This window comes from Aotus nancymaae, unplaced genomic scaffold (genome assembly GCF_030222135.1).
Source record: "Aotus nancymaae isolate 86718 unplaced genomic scaffold, 86718_ANA_hifiasm-v0.15.2.pri h1tg000058l, whole genome shotgun sequence".
NCBI lineage: Eukaryota > Metazoa > Chordata > Mammalia > Primates > Aotidae > Aotus > Aotus nancymaae.
In genome coordinates, this window is record NW_026988472.1 from 4,350,027 (window position 1) to 4,368,610 (window position 18,584).

Here is an 18,584-nt window from a genome sequence, read left to right on the forward strand (position 1 = left end):
CACACTGTTGCCTCTGTAATGCCTCTTCTTCAATTTACCTGCCCAACAAATTTCTATTTATTCTTTAAAACTAGCTCAAAAGGTATTCTTTTCAATGCCTTTCATGTCTTTCCCAGGAAGTCTGTCTCTCCATTTCCATGTCAACTTTTCACATCTGTATGTCTCCCACTAGTATCTGTCAGCTTTTTATCAACATCTAAGATGGACCTTGAGACATTAGCATATCCTCAATAAAAGATTGAGTACTAAAAAGAATGGAAAACAAAGCTTTATTATCAAAAGGCTTGAAGTTAATACAGGAATACTTCAAAGGACTTTCAACATCCAAACTAAAAGTAGCTGTTTAGAATTATTTGTCAATATTGGAACTGGATGACAAAGAAACAAGGCTTAGACATCCAGGACCAGAAATAGAAAAGTGAGGTCCTGAAGGATAAGATGGCTTACTTGAAAAGGAGATGTAGCTGTTGAATGGTAGAGGGGGAAACTTGAATCTCCATCACAAGCCAGATTCTCTTCACATGGGACTCAAGGTTCTCATGGCTTGGCTCCAGGCTTCGTTTTAGCTTTATATTCCACTGTTCACTTTCATGTGTCAAAATACTCTCTATAAACAGAATTCCTTTCTTTCACAAAACACACCCTTCTCTCCTTAGTTTCCATGCCATTGTTTCTAGAATTTCCTTCCTCTGCTGAAAATGCAGAACAACAGCCACTCTTCTCGTGTGACTTTCCATGACTCTCCACCTGGATTTAAGCTCTGCCTCCCCTGTAGCCACATCTAACTTTACTTAACATCATTATTGTAACAGTAGCTAAAGATAGGCTTGGCACAAATCAGGCAGTGTAAGTTTAGAGATTAATGAATGTCAGTCAGTAAATAAGTAGGCACAGTAAGAAAGGCAGTGTTCCAAAAAGGGAGCAGTGGTAGTTCAAAGATCAAAGAGAGAGGTAAACAACTCTGGCTGACTCATGCACACTTGGATGCTCTCCCTTTGAGTAGCAGCTAAGGCACGAGTTTCCTCCCAAAAGCGGCGGTGCCCTTCCTTAGTGAGCCTCCAACGGCAACAGTAAGGTCTTGCATTATCTTTATCCTGAAGGTTGTCTGGTACCTTCTCAAAGCTGCTCAGGGAGCAGAGGTTATACTGAATGGTGCTTTTCCAGCCATCTGGAGCTGTCCAGAAAAAGGGGAAATAGTGTCGGATGAAATTGTAGATCTCCTGCACACTGAGGCAGCTGTGGGGGCTCTTTTCTAATGCTAGGGCAATAAGGTGGCTACAATTGAGAGGGATCCGTTGCCAGGACTTCTCTTCGCTGTTGATTTGCCATGGGTTCTGGCTTTGGAAGCACTCCCTTTCAGGGGACTGGAAGGAGTTGTCCTCTTGTTTCTCAGCCTCCTCTTCTGTGAGCACAAAGTCATTAGGGGAATAGATATCTTGCTTCTGTATAGGAGACTGCTCACTGGAGGAAGATGGCAAGGACTCTACCACTGTGACCTTTGAGCAGTTAGACCCTTCATCTGTTAGTGAGGGCTGAGGGAAAGGAGAAATGCTTGTCGGATCCTTTTTTCCATTGGGCTTTGGGGCCTTCGGGTTGCCAAGGGGGCACACGATGTTGGGGTTCACCCACATCCACAGATTGGGTTCACAGTGAGGACCATCATCATCAGGACTGGGTCTCGTCTTCTGAGTCATCTCTGGGGGCTTCATTACTTCTGTTCTGTATCTGCTAGGGAACCGCTTAGGTACGGAGCACTGGTCTGTGGTACAAGTCAAAAGTAACTCATTCTCCATGTCCCAGTCCAGCAGTCCTGGTACCCGGCCTTGGAGACTGTACCAAAATTCAGGATTTTTTAGTTTTAACTCCATCTTTAGTGGAGAGATAGGTGGAAAGAAACTTCTGAAAGAACAGAGATCTAGCAGGCACTTAAAGCTATTGTTTGGGCACGATTTTTTAAGTAGTATATCTCATCTAGGGAGCTTATCAGTAGGCCTCCTAGAAGTACTGAAGAAAGAGGCACCAATGCCTCACCGACTAGTGGTCAGAGTTGGAGAAACCTCAGCCTTCTGGAACAAGGCTCAATACAAGGAAGGAATGAAAAATAGCTTTTCAGCAGAAAAAAAAAATTAGGGGGAATTCTTAAGCTGTGACTGGAAGCAGAAAGTCACCTCGAGAGAACTCATAAACTTTCAGTTAGGTGCAAACCATGGTGACTTGCACAACAGGTGATTATCTGGCATATATTTCAACTCTCGATTAGTTCACTTAATGCAGAGACAAACATGTATAGATCACATTATATTTCTGAGTCTTCCTTAATGGTTTAAAAAATCATTTCATTCTTCAAGTGCCTTTGGACTTCTGTTAAGTAGATGATCTCAACTGATTTTCATGGCAGCCCTGCAAGATAAAATAGTATTATTAACCTCATGTCACAGATATGGCAACTGAGATCACCATACACAAGTAAGTGGGGGAGCTAGATCCACAGCCCAGATCTTCTTTTTCACTATACCCATTGCCTCTTGATCATACTCAACATATGATATACAACAGGCAGCAATATGTGCAACCTGAATTTTATAGTAAGATGGTAACTATAAACCAGAACAGGGCCTCTATTATTCTCATACTGATGCTAGACTCTAACCTTGCTGCTATTTTCAATCCTTTTCTGGAAAACAGCTGGCTTTCCTCTCTCCAGGTCACCTTCTCAGGAAATAAATTCTGAACTATACTCTGAACAGTAGGACCAAAATTCAGCCATGATACATAAAGTCCTGAAAGTCCCAGAGCTAGTATTTCCAGTAAGTTCATGACCAGGATATTTGTAAGAAAAACAAACCGGCAAGGTTTCCTTTAATCAAGTTTGCACAAAATCCATGTGTAAAGTATGTGATTCCATTAAAACCACTACATAGGACTATGTTGCAAACATATCCAGCGAATGTCAAAGGGAGCTATTGGAGAGGCACTTTAATCTCCATGTGGTTTCCACACTCTCTGGTTCTCTTCTACTCTAAATAATCTTTCATACAGGTGGCCTGTATGAAATACAGGATAATAGGAATCAGAAGGGATCCCACAGAAGATATTACTTGAGCTTAAAAGACATGTTACCCAGAAGCAGAGATATGGAGAATAGGTTAGCACATACCAACCAGGTACACATTCAACACAGTGTATATACTATACAAAGCAAAACTCATAAAACTATATGAGTTTTAGAGTAAGATGATAACCATCAAAAGATGGCCTCCGTTAGTCTCAAACACGTTAGAACCCAACCTTGCTTGTCTCTTAAGTGTGCTCCAAAAAAGGAGATGGGAACATTTTGCATGTACTCTGGAAAAATACTCAAACTCATATTTGTGGGTAGCCTGTTTCCCAGGTACCAAACTATCTCAAGTGTTGATATAGGCAAAAATGTCGGTGATTGATGAGACCACATGTTATAAGCAAAGAATTGTAAAACAACATAATAAGTTAAATTAGAAAAAGTGATGGGAACTCATAATGACCTTAGAAATACCTTTTCAGCATGGGCATGCATGTGTTTGCTCTTTCTCTGTCTTAAACACACACACACACACACACAATGATATGGTTTGGCTTTGTCCCCACCCATATTTCATGTTGAATTGTAATCTCCAGTGTTGGAGGGAGAACATGGTGGGAGGTGATTGTATCATGGGGATGAATGTTCTCATATTGAGTTCTCACAAAATCTGGTTTTTTGAAAGTGTGTAGCACGTCCCCTTTTGCTCCCCAGCCATGCCTCCTCTACAGCCTGTGGAACTGTGAATCAACGAAACCTCTTTTCTTTATAAATTACCCAATCTCAGGTAGTTCTTTATAGCAGTGTGAGAATGGACTAATACATTCAACAACAGGAGCAGTAGTAGAAGTAGAGCACTACTATTGCCTGCCTTCAATTTTCAAAAGCATTTCTGTGCCCAGATTTTGATTCCCACTCAAAGGACTGATAAGGAGGGCAGCTGATAAACATTTTGGGGCAAAAAAAACTTACCGATATTAATAAAGGCTCTCGTTACAATCAAAAATGCTTCCAAGAATGTCAGGAGCAGTGTTAAAAGGATGAAAAGTCACCTTAAAGGGGTTTTCACTATCAAATTGTAACTTTTTGACCACATACGTTATAATTAAAACTATTTTAGTCTGTAATATGCTATAAGTACATGATGATACTCTTAAAAATAAAAAAGGTAGTTGTGGGCTGGGTGCAGTGGCTCATGCCTGTAATTCCAGTACTTTGAGAGGCCAAAGCAGGAGGATTGCTTGAGGCAAAATGTTTGAGACCAGCCTGGGCAACACAGTGAGACTTTGTCTCCAGAATTTTTTTAAAATCAGCTGTGCATGATGGCATGCACCTGTAGTCCTAGCTACTCAGAAGGCTGAGGTGGGAGGATTGCTTCAGCTCAAGAATTCGACACTGCAGTGAGCTGTGATGGCACCACTGCACTCCAGCCTGGTCAGTGGAATAAGATTCTTTAAAAAAAAAAAAAAAGGTAGTTATAATGAAAAAAATGCCATAGGATATTTAAGATTTGTTGCTTTTATGTATGAAACAGCAAATGTTCATGGTTACTTTTCTCGTTTTAAGTATACGTCTTTTGTAAAGCATAGATATGTGTTTGTTTCTATCAATGGGCAAACAGGAAAGAATACAGGAAAAACAATGAGTAAGCTGTATGTGGTTCCAGAAAAACAGGTGCAATACCAATGGCAGCTGTGTATAGTTGTATAGTTTGCATACAGCCCAAGGAGGCCTGTGATGGTAAATACAAAATGTCAACTTAATTGGACTAAAGGATACAAAGTATTGGTTCTGGGTGTATCTGTGAGGGTGTTGACAAAGGAGATTAACATTTGAGTCAGTGGGCTGGGAAAGGCAGATCCACCCTTAATCTAGGTAGGCACCATGTAATCAGCTGCCAGTGCAGCTGGAATATAAAGCAGGCAGAAAAACATATAAAAAGACTAGACTGGCCCAGCCTTCCAGCTTACATCTTGCTCCAGTGCTGGATGCTTCCTGCCCTTGATCATTGGACTCCAAGTTCTTCAATTTTGGGACTTGAACTGGCTTTTTTTGCTCCTCAACTTGCAGATGGCCTATTGTCAGACCTTGTGATAGTGTGAGTTAATACTTAGTAAACTCCTATTTATATATGTGTATACACACACACACACACACACATAAATAAAGGGATAGAACCAATAGGATATATGTACATATGTGGACAGAATCAATAGGAGATATATATATATATGTACACACACACACATATATATGTATGTGTGTGTACAATTGGCATACAAAATTTAAATACATATACACACAAATATATCACCTAATACTAATATTTAAATAAATATGAATATTTAAATACATATATAAATACTAATATTTAAATACATATATATTTAATATACATTTATAGATACATATGTGTTTAATTAATAAGCATATATATTTAATAAATACTAATGTTTAAATACATATATGTACATACACACACACATAGAATTGTGATGGCAGCACTTGCATCTCCACGTGTGTGTGTGTGTGTGTGTGTGTGTGTGTGTGTATCACCTAATACAGATTTTGGTATCAGGAGTGGTTCTAGAGGAATGGAATATTAAGTACGGAGTTCTTTCATTGGTTTTGGGGTTTCTGGAATTGGCTGCTTAATATGATTACACCCAAAAATGTAAGGACTCTAGTTCTAATAGTATGGAGAACACTGATAGTCCTTGGCATGAACTGTTTGGAAAGTTATGCAAAATAAATGCATTTGACACTCCTATTCACTGCTTGTGAAAACCAAGGAGTTAGTGACTCTACACATAATACCTTCGACCATATGTGGGGAACCAAGGGGCAAAATGAAGCTGGTTAGTTGCTCCTAAGTTCAGTGGACAAAGTGATGAAAGAAAATGATAAACTCAGGGATTCTAACTCCTGGCTTCAGAAGCAGATATTGAGCCTCAAATCTGCTAAGATTGCTCTGAGTGAGAATCTTGACTGCTCTAGAGAAAGAGCTGAAATTGTGGAAAAACAGACACAAGCTCTCATCACATGAGTGGCTGACCTGCAACAAAATGTGCATGCCCAGCCTCACTAGGTGTCTACCATTGAAGTGAGGGCATTGATTGGAAAAGAATGGGACCCTGAAACTTGGAATGGGACCGTGTGGGGAAACCCTGATGAAGCTGAGGACTCTGAGTTTGTTAGTTCTGATGAACCTTTTTTGCCAGAAGAAACACCTTCCGCATCCCCAGTAGTGGCAACATACCCTCCCTGACCCATGCTGCCATCAGCCTTTCCACCTTTGTCTGAGGAGATAAACCCTTTGCTGCCTGAGGCAACAGTGATGGCCTCCCCTGAGGCAGCTGCCAGGCAAGATAATGTTGGTTCTCCTCAGGAGCCACCCCCAACACCCCTGTTTACTTCTAGACCTATAATTAAAGTCTTGGTGGGCCCTTAGACTTGAGGTTGAGAGTGTGACCCATGAGGAGATGCGCTACTTTCAAAAAGAATTGCTTGTATTTTCTACTTTATAAAAGCAGAAATCTGGAGAACAGGCCTGGGAACGGATATTAAGGGTGTGGGATGATGGTGGAAGGGACGTAGAGTTGGATCAGGTTGAATATACTGATTTGGGTCCACTAAGTAGGGACTTGGCACTTGATGTTGCAGCTCGGGGAGTTAAAAAAGTTTCTAACCATTTATTTGCTTGGCTAGCTGAAATATGGATTAAAAGATGGCCCACTATGAGTTGGAAATGCCTGATCTCCCTTGGTTTAATATAGGGAAAGAGATCCAAAAGCTTAGGGGGATTGAGATGGTGGAGTGGATTAGTCACTTTAGACCTACTTATCCCAGCTGGGAGGGTCCAGAAGATATATCCTTGACCAATGTCTTGTGAAATAGATCTGTGATGGCAACACCTGCATCTTTGAAGAGCCCTGTAATTGCTCTTCTCTGTATCTCAGATCTAACAATGGGAACTGCAGTCACTCAACTACGAAATATAAATACAATGGGAATAATTGGATCTGTAGGTGGCCAAGTGGTGGCCCTCAACCATCAAAGGCAAGGTGGGTGTAGCTACTGTAATGGACAGCAGGGGTAAAGCACCAGTCAGAATAGACTGACTATTGTAGAGCTCTGGCATTGGCTAATTAACCACGGTGTTCCTAGAAGTGAAATTGATAGGAAGCCTACTGCATTCCTACTTAGTTTATATAAGTGGAAAACTTCTGGGTCAAATGAACAAAAGGCTAATTTGAATTATAAAAACAGAGAATCATGGCCTCTCAATTTCCAGACTTGAGTCAGTTTACAGACCCAGAACCCCTTGAATGAAGGGGAGGTTGGGTCTTGTTGAGGAAGGACCCTATTTCATTACTGACAATTTATGCTGTTAATCTTTCTCCCATCCTTCCCCAAGGAGATCTCCGGCCTTTTACCAGGGTAACTGTGCATTGAAGAAACAGAAATGATCAGACATTTCCAGGACTACAGGACACTGGCTCTGAGCTGACATTGATTTCAGGGGATCCAAAATGTCATTGTGTTCCTCCAGTTAATGTAGGGGCTTATGGATGTCAAGCAATTAATGGCGTTTTAGCTCTGGTCCAACTTACAGTGGGTCCAGTGGGTTCCCAGACACATCCTGTGGTCACTTCCCCAGTGCCATAGTGTATAATTGGCATAGGCATACTTAGCAGCTGCCAGAACCCCTACATTGGCTCTGTGACTGGTCGAGTGAGGGCTATTATGGTGGGAAAGGCCAACTGGAAGCCATTAGAGCTGCCTCTACCTAGAAAAATAGTAAACTAAAAACAATATCGCTTCCCTGGAGGGACTGCGGAGATTAGTGCCACCATTAAGGGCTTGAAAGACGCAGAGGTGGTGATTCTGAACACATCCCTATTCAATGCTCCCATTTGGTTCGTGCAGAATACAGATTGATCTTGGAGAGTGACAGTGGATTATTGTAAGTTTATCCAAGTGGCGACTCCAATTGCAGATGCTGTACCAGATGTGGTTTCATTGGTTGAGCAAATTAACACATCTTCTGGTACCTGGTATGCAGCCACTGACTTGGCAAATGCCTTTTTCTCCATTCCTGTCCATAAGGTCCACCAGAAGCAATTTGCTTTCAGCTGGCAAGGCCAGCAATATACCTTTACTGTCCTACCTCAGGGATATATCGACTCTCTGGCTTTGTGTCATAATCTTATTTAGAGGGACCTTGATTGCTTTTTGCTTCTGCAGGATATCACACTGGTCCATTACATTGGTGATATTATGCTGATTGGATCCAGTGGGCAAGAAGTAGCAAACACACTGGACTTAATGGTGACACATTTGCATGCTAGAGAATGGGAAATAAATGTGACTACAATTCAGGGACCTTCTGCCTCAGTAAAATTTCTAGGGGTCCAGTGGTATGGGATCTGTTGAAATATTCCAAGGTGAAGGATAAGTTTGGCCCCTCCTACAACCAAGAAAGAAGCATAACGCTTAGTGGGCCTATTTTGATTTTGGGGACAACACATTCCTCATTTCAGTGTGTTACTCCAGCCCATTTATTGAGTGACTCAAAAGGCTTCCAGTTTTGAGTGGGGTCCAGAATAGGAGAAGGCTCTGCAACAGGTCCAGGCTGCTGTGCAAGCTGCTCTGCCACTTGGGCCATATGACCCATCAGATCCAATGGTGCTTGAGATGTCAGTGGCAGATAGGGATGCTGTTTGGAGCCTTTGGTAGGCCCCCACAGATGAATTGCAGCAGAGGCCTCTACAATTTTGGAGCAAAGCCATGCAATCGTCTGCAGATAGCTACTCTCCTTTTGAGAGACAGCTCTTGGCCTGTTACTGGGCTTTGGTGGAAACTGACCATTTGACTATGAGTCATCAAGTCGCCATGCGACCTGAACTGCCTACTATTAACTTGGTGCTTTCTGACCAATCTAGCCATAAAGTGGGTCATGCACAGCACCATTCCATCATCAAATGGAAGTGGTATATTCGTAATTGGGCTTGAGAAGGTCCTGAAGGCACAAGTAAGTTACATGAGAAAGTGGCTCAAATATCCATGGTCTCCACTCCTGCCACCCTATCACGGGTTTCGTGGGGCCAGGAATCAAGAGGTGGAAGTGGAAGTGGCACCACTTACCATCATGCCTAGTAATCCACTAGCAAAATTTTTGCTTCCTATTCCCACGACATTACGTTCTGCTGGCTTAGAGGACTTAGCTCCAGAGGGAGGAACGCTGCCACCAGGAGACACAACAATGAATCCATTAAATTGGAAGTTAAGATTGCTGTCTGGACACTTTGTGCTCCTCCTACCTTCAAGTCAACAGGCTAAGAAGGGAGTTACAGTGTTGGCTGGGGTGACAGACCCGGATTATCAAGATGAAATCAGTCTTTTACTCCACAGTGGAAGTAAGGAAGTGTATGTATCAAATTCAGGAGATCCATTAAGGCATGTCTTAGTATTACCATGCCCTGTGATTAAAGTCAATGGGAAACTACAACAGCCTAATCCAGGCAGGACTATAAATGGCCCAGACCCTTCAGGAATGAAGGTTTGGGTCACTCCACCAGGAAAAAAAACACGACCTGCTGAGGTGCTTGCTGAAGGCAAAGGGAATACAGAATGGGTAGCAGAAGAAAGTAGTCATCAATAGTAACTACAACCACATGACCAGCTGCAGAGTCAAAGACTGTAATTGTCATGAATATTTCCTCCTGTTAAAAACATGTTTGTGCATGTATACACTTGTACTAAGAAAATATCTTAATTTTATTTCCTTTATCATGTGACATAAGATTTATTGACTTCATATCAGCATTTAAGTATTGTTAACTTTGGCCGGGTGTGGTGGCTCACACCTGTAATCCAAGCACTTTGGAGGCCAAGGGGGGTGGATCACCTGAGGTCGGGTGTTCAAGACCAGCTTGACCAACATGGTGAAACCTTGTCTTTATTAAAAAAAAAAAAAAAAAAAAGTATTGTTAACTTTATGTAACAGTATGTGGGTTGGGGATTGGTGCATTTCCAGTTGTATGAAGGATAGTTGTATTATGTTAGGCATAATTATAACCTTATTGTTTTTAATTGAAGATTATGTATGATCTTAGGAAATGTGTATAGGTTCAAGTTGACAAGGGCTGTACTTGTGATGGTTAATACTGAGTATCAACTTGATTGGATTGAAGGATGCAAAATATTGATCCTGGGTGTGCCATGAGGGTGTTGCCAAAGGAGATTAACATTTGAGTCAGTGCGCTGGGAAAGGCAGACCCACCCTTAACCTGAGTGAGCACCATCTAATCAGCTTCCAGCTCATCTAGAATACAAAGCAGGCAGGAAAATATGAAAAGACTGGACTGGTCTAGCCTCCCAGCCTACATCTTTCTCCTATGCTGGATGCTTCCTGCACTCAAAGATCAGACTCCAAGTTCTTCAGTTTGGGGACTTGGCCTGACACTCCTTGCCCCATGCAGAAGGCCTACTGTGGAACCTTGTAATCATGTGAGTTAATACTTAATAAACTTCCCTTTATATATATATATATTTATCCTATTAGTTCTGTCCTTCTAGAGAACCCTAATACAGTGCCCAATAAGACAGTATGAAATTCAGCCGGAGCTCTGTTTTCCAAACCATGTGTTCTGGTTCTGGAGCTGTGTGAATCCCAAAGTGATATCTCTTTTTAATTCACACAGAGGAGTCATTCAGTCACCATGTGGCCAAACTGTATCCTCCTTGACAGGGCATCTTGATTCTAATTAACACATAGATCAGCAGCCATGTATACTAAGAACTAGTAAGACAGATAAACACTGATGGTCACAAATAATAATCACATAGAAATAGGTCCAATAGGGTGTTTCAAGATGATTTATAACATGATTTAAAGAAAAGAACCATCTAAGATAACTCAATCCCTTATCTTCTAAAAAATTAATCCTTTCAAAAGTGCTACTAATTATGACAAATATGAATAAGGAATACACAAACCTGAAAATATAGCAAAAAGACAGGACAGGATAATGGGTACTAGCAAACATGTGTAAATTAAAGAATGCTTCATTTTTGTTAAAGACAAGTGGCCCAAAAACCCTCTGTGTGACAGATAGAGAATTAGTACCATGAGATAATAAATAAAACATTGTTATTAAAAGGACTTCAGCCAATATCTTATGATTAAATCACTTTGAACTACCCAGTCATGTCTTATAACCCCCTTGCCCCAAGAATCAATTTAGTTGATAACCTGTGTTCTGTTACCTTGGCATGTCTGAGATGGTATTTCTCTTTTCTCTCAGTTGAGTAAGATTATTGAAACCCTGGAAAAATGTAAAAAGGAATAAAATTACTGAAATCCTGGAAAGACAAAATAAGTTAGCCCAAGGAAGAAAAAATGCAAGCCTGGAAATAAAAAGGAAATAAACCCGTGGTGTTAATATTTTAGAGTAACTTTCAACGTAAGTGCATGGATATATTTTTAATCATTGTATTTGTGTAGATTTCATATACTAGTCAAGTGGTCTGAAATGTTTCAAAAAAAGCCACGCCAAATTTGCAACTGCAGTTACAAATTTGACGTGGCTTTTTTTGAAAAATTTAATTCATCAAATTAGTAACCAATGTATAAATGGTCAATAAAAATGAATTTAATAAAATTGAGCAGTAGGCACAGTACAAGTAGTAGTAAGTATTTATATCCACTTACAAAAGCCACTGGACACCAAATAAATCTATTAAAGGGTTTATTATGTTAACACTATTTTCTTTAGCTTCTCTCTCTAGCAATCAGATTAACTTTTTGAGTTTTTGGAGAACTCCTCAGCATTCTCACATGCACCAAAAATTACAGAGTTCAATTCCGGACATGTTATGTTTGAAGTAGCTGTGCACGTAGCAAACTAAGGTAGGCTAGTGGAATAAGTGATTGAGAATTGACTCAACTTGTTTCTGCCATGCCTTATTAAGTTTCCTTATCTGTAAAATGAAAATAATAAAAAGTCCTACCTCAATGAGTTATTGAGAATATCAAATGAAATAAAGTATTCCACAATTTATTATGTTATGTTATTCTTTTTAAGGGGAACACTGTCTATTTAAAAAAAAATTTTAGCATCTATCCTCCCATCATCTACATTAGGTATTTCTCCTAATGTTATCCCTCCCCAACCCCCCCACCCCCTCCTATCCCTTCCCTAGCCCCTCATCCCCCCACAAGCCCCAGTGTGTGATGTTCCCCTCCCTGTGTCCATGTGAGGAACACTGGTTCTTAAATGTGAATACATCACAGAGAAATCATAGTGACAAACAAAGATGATTGATTTTAATAACTATGCATGGAAAGCTTATTTAATTTGGGACTCTTCAGATTGAATATTAATCCTTACTTTAGGAGCTGCAATTTGAACTAAAAACCTCAATCCAACAAAGTTTTGAGTCTTACTTTATTCCAAGGCTTTGAGAGGTTTGAACTTGAGGGAGAAAAGTATCTTTTTATTTGGAATACTTGTTTTCAAGTGCTCTGAGACCCCTTAAAAGGCAATAGCCTTTTGTTAATTGCCACTTACTGCTTGTTTTTCTTTCTATGGGTTCAGCCACAAGTGCCTGGAACGGAGAAGGAGACTGTCTACAAAACAAAAGAAAACATAAAATCAGACAAAAAACCTTGTGGAGATGGCTATATCCTGGGTCAAGTTGTGCATAGCTTAGTGGAATGAATCTATTCTGCAATATGAATTAAATGGCATCTCAAGAACACACAAAATACAGAGAGGAAATTCAGGATTTTAGGTCCAGTGCATGTTTCACATCATCAGCTATTTGTTATTCTCAGGACAAGTCACATCAACATACATATATTAAACAAAACATACATATATTAAACACATGTTAATTTGGTACAGTGATTTAACACACTTTAGTAACCCTCTTCTCATTGCTCCAAATATATAAGGAATAAAATTACACAGATAAACAGACCATAAAAAATAATCAAGCTCAAATATAAAGAAAAAAAGCATCTTATTAGACAAGAACAAAACAAGATGATGAGTGAAATTAAGCCAACCTTACAACCAGAATTTGAGCCAAGCCCACTAGCTATTGTAACTGGTTCTACCGGATCTGTGGTGTTCTCTGTAACATCATGAGACAATAACTCCAAACTTCCATTCTGAAATGTGATAGTGGATTGAAGCCTGGAGTGCTGGGAGAGCAACTAAAAAGCCTTTAGAAAGGGTTGAGGGAGAGATGGCCGAATAGGAACAGCTCAGGAATGCAGTTCCCAGAGAGAACAAGGAAGAGGGTGAGTGATCACTGCATTTCCAAACAAGTTATTACTGCCCAAAGACCAGGAGATTCCCAGGCTGAAAAGTACCACCAGGTTCCAGCATGGCTGTTTCAGCCAGCACAGTGGGGCTCCTCACAAAAACTCACACAAATCTTGGCGGCCATTTCAACTGGTGCCTGGAACGCCTGGGAGACAGAGCCACCCATTCAACAGAAAAAAGGGGGCTGAAACAGGGAACCAGGTAATCTGGCTCGGCGGGTCCCACACCCACAAAGACAAGCAATCTGAAGTGCTCTGGACTGAGCGTTTCACAGCAAGCACAGCAGGATCTGGGATGGTTCAGCTCTGCGGGGTGAAGGGTGTTTGCCATTAACAAGGCAGTTCACCACTACCAAGGCAGTCCGCCATTACCAAGGCAGTCCACCATTGCCAAGAGAGTCCACCTTTACCAAGGCAGTCCACCATTACTGAGGCAATCTGCCATTACTATGACAGTCTGCCATTACAGAGGCAGTCCGCCATTGCTGAGGCAGATGGCCATTACCGAGGCAGTTCTAACTATAACTCTATAAAGAAAACTGCAAGGAAGTTCACACAGCAGATGGGCAGAGCCCACAGCAGCTCAGCAATGCCCCTGCTGGCAGACTGTGACTAGGCTACCTCCTAGCTGGGAGGGCATCTCTGGAAAAAGGTGGCAGCACCTCAGAAACTTATAAATAAAGCCCCACCTTCCCAGGACAGAGCACCTGGGAAAAAAGGCGGTTATGACTTCTGCTGCAGCAGACGTAAACTTACCTGCCTAGCAGCTCTGAATGAAATAACGGAGCTCCCAGCTCAGCACTTGAGCTCCTATAAGGGACAGACTGTCTCCTCAAGCAGCTCTCTGACCCTGGTATATCCAAAGAGACACCTCATAAAGGAGAGCTCAGGGTGATATCTGGCAGGTATCCATCTGGGATGAAGATAACAGAAGAAGAAACTGGCAGCAACCCTTACCATTCTGCAGCCACTGCAGGTGATCCCCAGGAGAGCAGGGTCTGGAGTAGACCTCCAGCAGTCCTTCAGCAGAGGGGCCTGTTAGGAGGAAACCTAAAAAACAGAAAGAAATAACTTCATCATCAACAAAAAGGACATCCACTCAGAGACCCCATCTGAAAGTGACGAACTACAAAGACCACAGGTAGATAAATCCACGAAGATGGGAAGAAACCAGTGCAAAAAGGACGAAAACACCCCAAAACAGAACGCCTCTCCTCCAAGGGATCACAACTCCTCACCAGCAAGGGAACAAAGCTGGAAGGAGAGTGAGTCTGATGAATTGACAGAAACAGGCTTCAGAAGGTGGGTAATAACAAACTTCTCTGAGCTAAAAGAACATGCGCTAACCCAATGCAAAGAAACTAAAAACCTTGAAAAATGGTTTGATGAACTGCTAAGGAGAATAAACAGCTTAGAGAAGAATAAAATGACCCGATGGAGCTGAAAAACAAAACAAGAGAACTTCGCAAAGCATACACAAGTTTCAACAGCTGAATCAACCAAGCAGAAGAAAGGAAATTATAGATTGAAGATCAACTCAATGAAATAAAACAAGAAGGCAAGAATAGAGAAAAAATTGAAAAGAAATGAACAAAGCCTCCAAGAAATATGGGATTATATGAAAAGACCTAATCTACTTTGATAGGTATACCTGAATGTGATGGAGAGATTGAATCCAAGCTGGAAAACACTCTTCAGGATATGATCCACGAGAACTTCCCCAACCTAGGAAGACAGGCCAATATTCAAGTCCAGGAAGTACAGAGAACACCACAAAGATATTCCTCAAGAAGAGTAACCCCAAGGCACATAATCATCAGATTCACCAGGGTTAAAATGAAGGAAAATAAGCTAAGGGCAGCCAGAAAGAAAGATTGGGTTACCCACAAAGGAAAGCCAATCAGATTCACAGAAGATCTCTCAGCAGAAACCCTACAAGCCAGAAGAGAGTGGGGACTAATATTCAACATCCTTAAAGAAAAGAACTTTCAGCCTAGAATTTCATATCCATCCAAACTAAGTTTCATAAGTGAAGGAGAAATAAAATCCTTCACGAACAAGCAATTGCTCAGAGATTGCATCAGCACCAGGCCTGCTTTACAGGAGCTCTTGAAAGAAGCACTAAACACAGAAAGGAACAACCAGTACCAGCCACTCCAAAAACATACCAAATGGTAAAGAGCATTGACACAATGAAGAAATTGCATCAACTAATGGGCAAAACAACCAGCTAACATCAAAATGGCAGGATCAAATTCACACATAACAATATTAACCTCAAATGTAAATGGGTTAAACGCTCCAATCAAAAGACACCAACTGGAAAATTGGATAAAAAGTCAAAACCCATCAGTGTGCTGTATCCAGGAAACCCATCTCACATGCAAAGACACACATAGGCTCAAAATAAAGGGATGGAGGAAGATTTACCAAGCAAATGGAGAGCAAAAAAAATCAGGAGTTGCAATCCTAGTCTCTGATAAAATAGATTTTAAATCAACAGAGATCAAAAGAGACAAAGAAGGGCATTACATAATGGTAAAAGGATCAATGCAACAAGAAGAGCTAACGATCCTAAATATCTATGCACCCAATACAGGAGCACCCAGATACATAAAGCAAGTTCCTAACGACCTACAAAGAGCCTTAGACTCCCAAAGAGTAATAGTAGGAGACTTTAACACTCCACTGTCAATATTAGACAGATCGACAAGACAGAAAATCCACAAGGATATCCAGGACTTGAATGCAGATCTGGTTCAAGCAGATCTAATAGACATCTACAGAACTCTCCACCCCAAATCCACAGAATATACATTCTTCTCAGCACCACATCACACCTACTCTAAAATTGACCACCTAATTGGAATTAAATCACTATTCAGCAAATGCAAAAGAACAGAAAGAGTAACAAACAGTCTCTCAGACCACAGTGAAATCAAATTAGAACTCAGGATTAAGAAACTAACTCGAAACTGCACAACTTCATGGAAACTGAACAACTGGCTCTTGAACGGTAACTGGATAAACAATGAAATGAAGCAGAAATAAAGATGTTCTTCAAAACCAACAAGAACAAAGACACAATGTACCAGAATCTCTGGGACACATTTAAAGCAGTGTCTAGAGGAAAATTTACAGAAATAAATGCCCACATGAGAAGCAAGGAAAGATCTAAAATCGATACCCTATCATCAAAATTGAAAGAGCTAGAGGAGCAAGATCAAAAAAACTCAAAACCTAGCAGAAGACAAGAAAGAACTAACATTAGAGCAGAACTGAAGGACATAGAGAAACAAAAAACCCTTCAAAAAATCAATAAATCCAGGAGCTGGTTTTTTGAAAACATCAACAAAATAGACAGACTGCTAGTGAGATTAATAAAAAAGAAAAAGGAGAAGAATTAAATAGATGCAATAAAAAACGATAAAGTGGATATCACCACCGATTCCACAGAATACAAACTACCATCAGAGATTATCACAAACAACTCTATGCATATAAACAAGTAAACCTGGAAGAAATGGATAAATTCCTGGACACGTGCACCATCCCAAGCCCAAATTCAGGAAAATGTTGAAACCCTGAATAGACCAATAACAAGGACTGAAGTTGATTCAGCAATTAATAGCCTACGAACCAAAAAAACCCCAGGCCCAGATGGGTTCATAGCCAAATTCTATCAGACGTACAAAGAGGAGCTAGTACCACTCTTTCTGAAACCATTCCAAACAATCGAAAAAGAGGGAATCCTTCCCAAATCATTTTATGAGACCAACATCATCCTGATACCAAAACCCGGCAGAGACTCAAAAACAAAAGAAAACTTCAGGCCAGTATCCGTGATGAACATAGATGCAAAAATCTTCAATAAAGTACTGGCAACTGATTGCAACAGTGCATCAAAAAGATTATCCATCACGATCAAGTAGGTTTCATCCTGGGGATGCAAGGCTAGTTCAACATAAGGAAGTCTATAAACGTAGTTCACCACATAAACAGAACCAAAGACAAAAACCACATGATTATCTCAATTGATGCAGAGAAGGCCTTAGACAAAATTCAACAGCCTTTATGCTAAAAACTATCAATAAACTAGGTATCGACAGAATGTATCTCAAAATAATAAAAGCTATTTTCAACAAACCCACAGCCAATATCATACTGAATGGGCAAAAACTGGAAGCAATCCCTTTGAAATCTGGCACTAGACAAGGATGCCCTCTCTCACCACTCCTATTCAATATAGTATTGGAAGTTCTAGCCAGAGAAATCAGGCAAGAAAAAGAAATAAAGGGTATTCAGTTAGGAAAGGAGGAAGTCAAATTGTCTCTATTTGCAGATGACATGATTGTATATTTAGAAGACCCCATTGTTTCAGCCCAAACTCTCCTGAAACTGATAAGCAATTTCCGCAAAGTCTCAGGACGCAAAATCATTGTGCAGAAATCACAAGGGTTCTTCCTATACACCAATAACAGACTTAAAGAGAGCCAAATCAAGAATGAACTGCCATTCACAATTGTTAGAAAGACAATAAAATACCTAGGAATACAACTAACAAAGGATGTAAAGGACCTCTTCAAGGAGAACTACAAACCACTGCTCAAGGAAATAAGAGAGGACACAAACAGATGGAAAAACATTCCATGCTCATGCTTAGGAAAAATCAATATTGGGAAAATGGCCATACTTCCCAAAGTAATTTACAGATTCAATGCTATTCCCATCAAGCTACCAATGACCCTCTTCACAGAACTGGAAAAAACCACCTTAAACTTCATATGGAGCCAAAAGAGAGCCCACATAGCCAAGACATTTCTAAGCAAACAGAACAAAGCTGGAGGCATTGTGCTACCTGACTTCAAACTATACTACAAGGCTACAGAAATAAAAACATCATGGTACTGGCACCAAAACAGAGATTTAGACCAATGGAACACAACAGATGCCTTGGAGGCAACACCACACATCTACAACCATCTGGTCTTTGATGAACCAGACAAAAACGAGCAATGAGGAAAGGATTCCCTGTTTAATAAATGGTGTTGGGAAAACTGACTAGCCATGTGCAGAAAGCAGAAACTGGACCCCTTCCTGACACCTTACAGTAGAATTAACTCCAGATGGATTGAAGACTTAAACATAAAACCAAAAACCATAAAAACTCTAGAAGAAAACCTAGGCAAT

At 40.6% G+C, this 18,584-nt stretch overlaps 1 protein-coding gene across 1 annotated transcript; it reads right to left on the minus strand.

Moving 5' to 3' along the window:
* Positions 1-932: 932 nt before the first annotated feature.
* On the minus strand, positions 933-1,868 carry FOXR2 (forkhead box R2). The gene has a single exon (XM_012476100.2). It carries the CDS (start codon positions 1,866-1,868, stop codon positions 933-935), a length of 936 nt encoding a protein of 311 aa, XP_012331523.2.
* Positions 1,869-18,584: the final 16,716 nt, after the last annotated feature.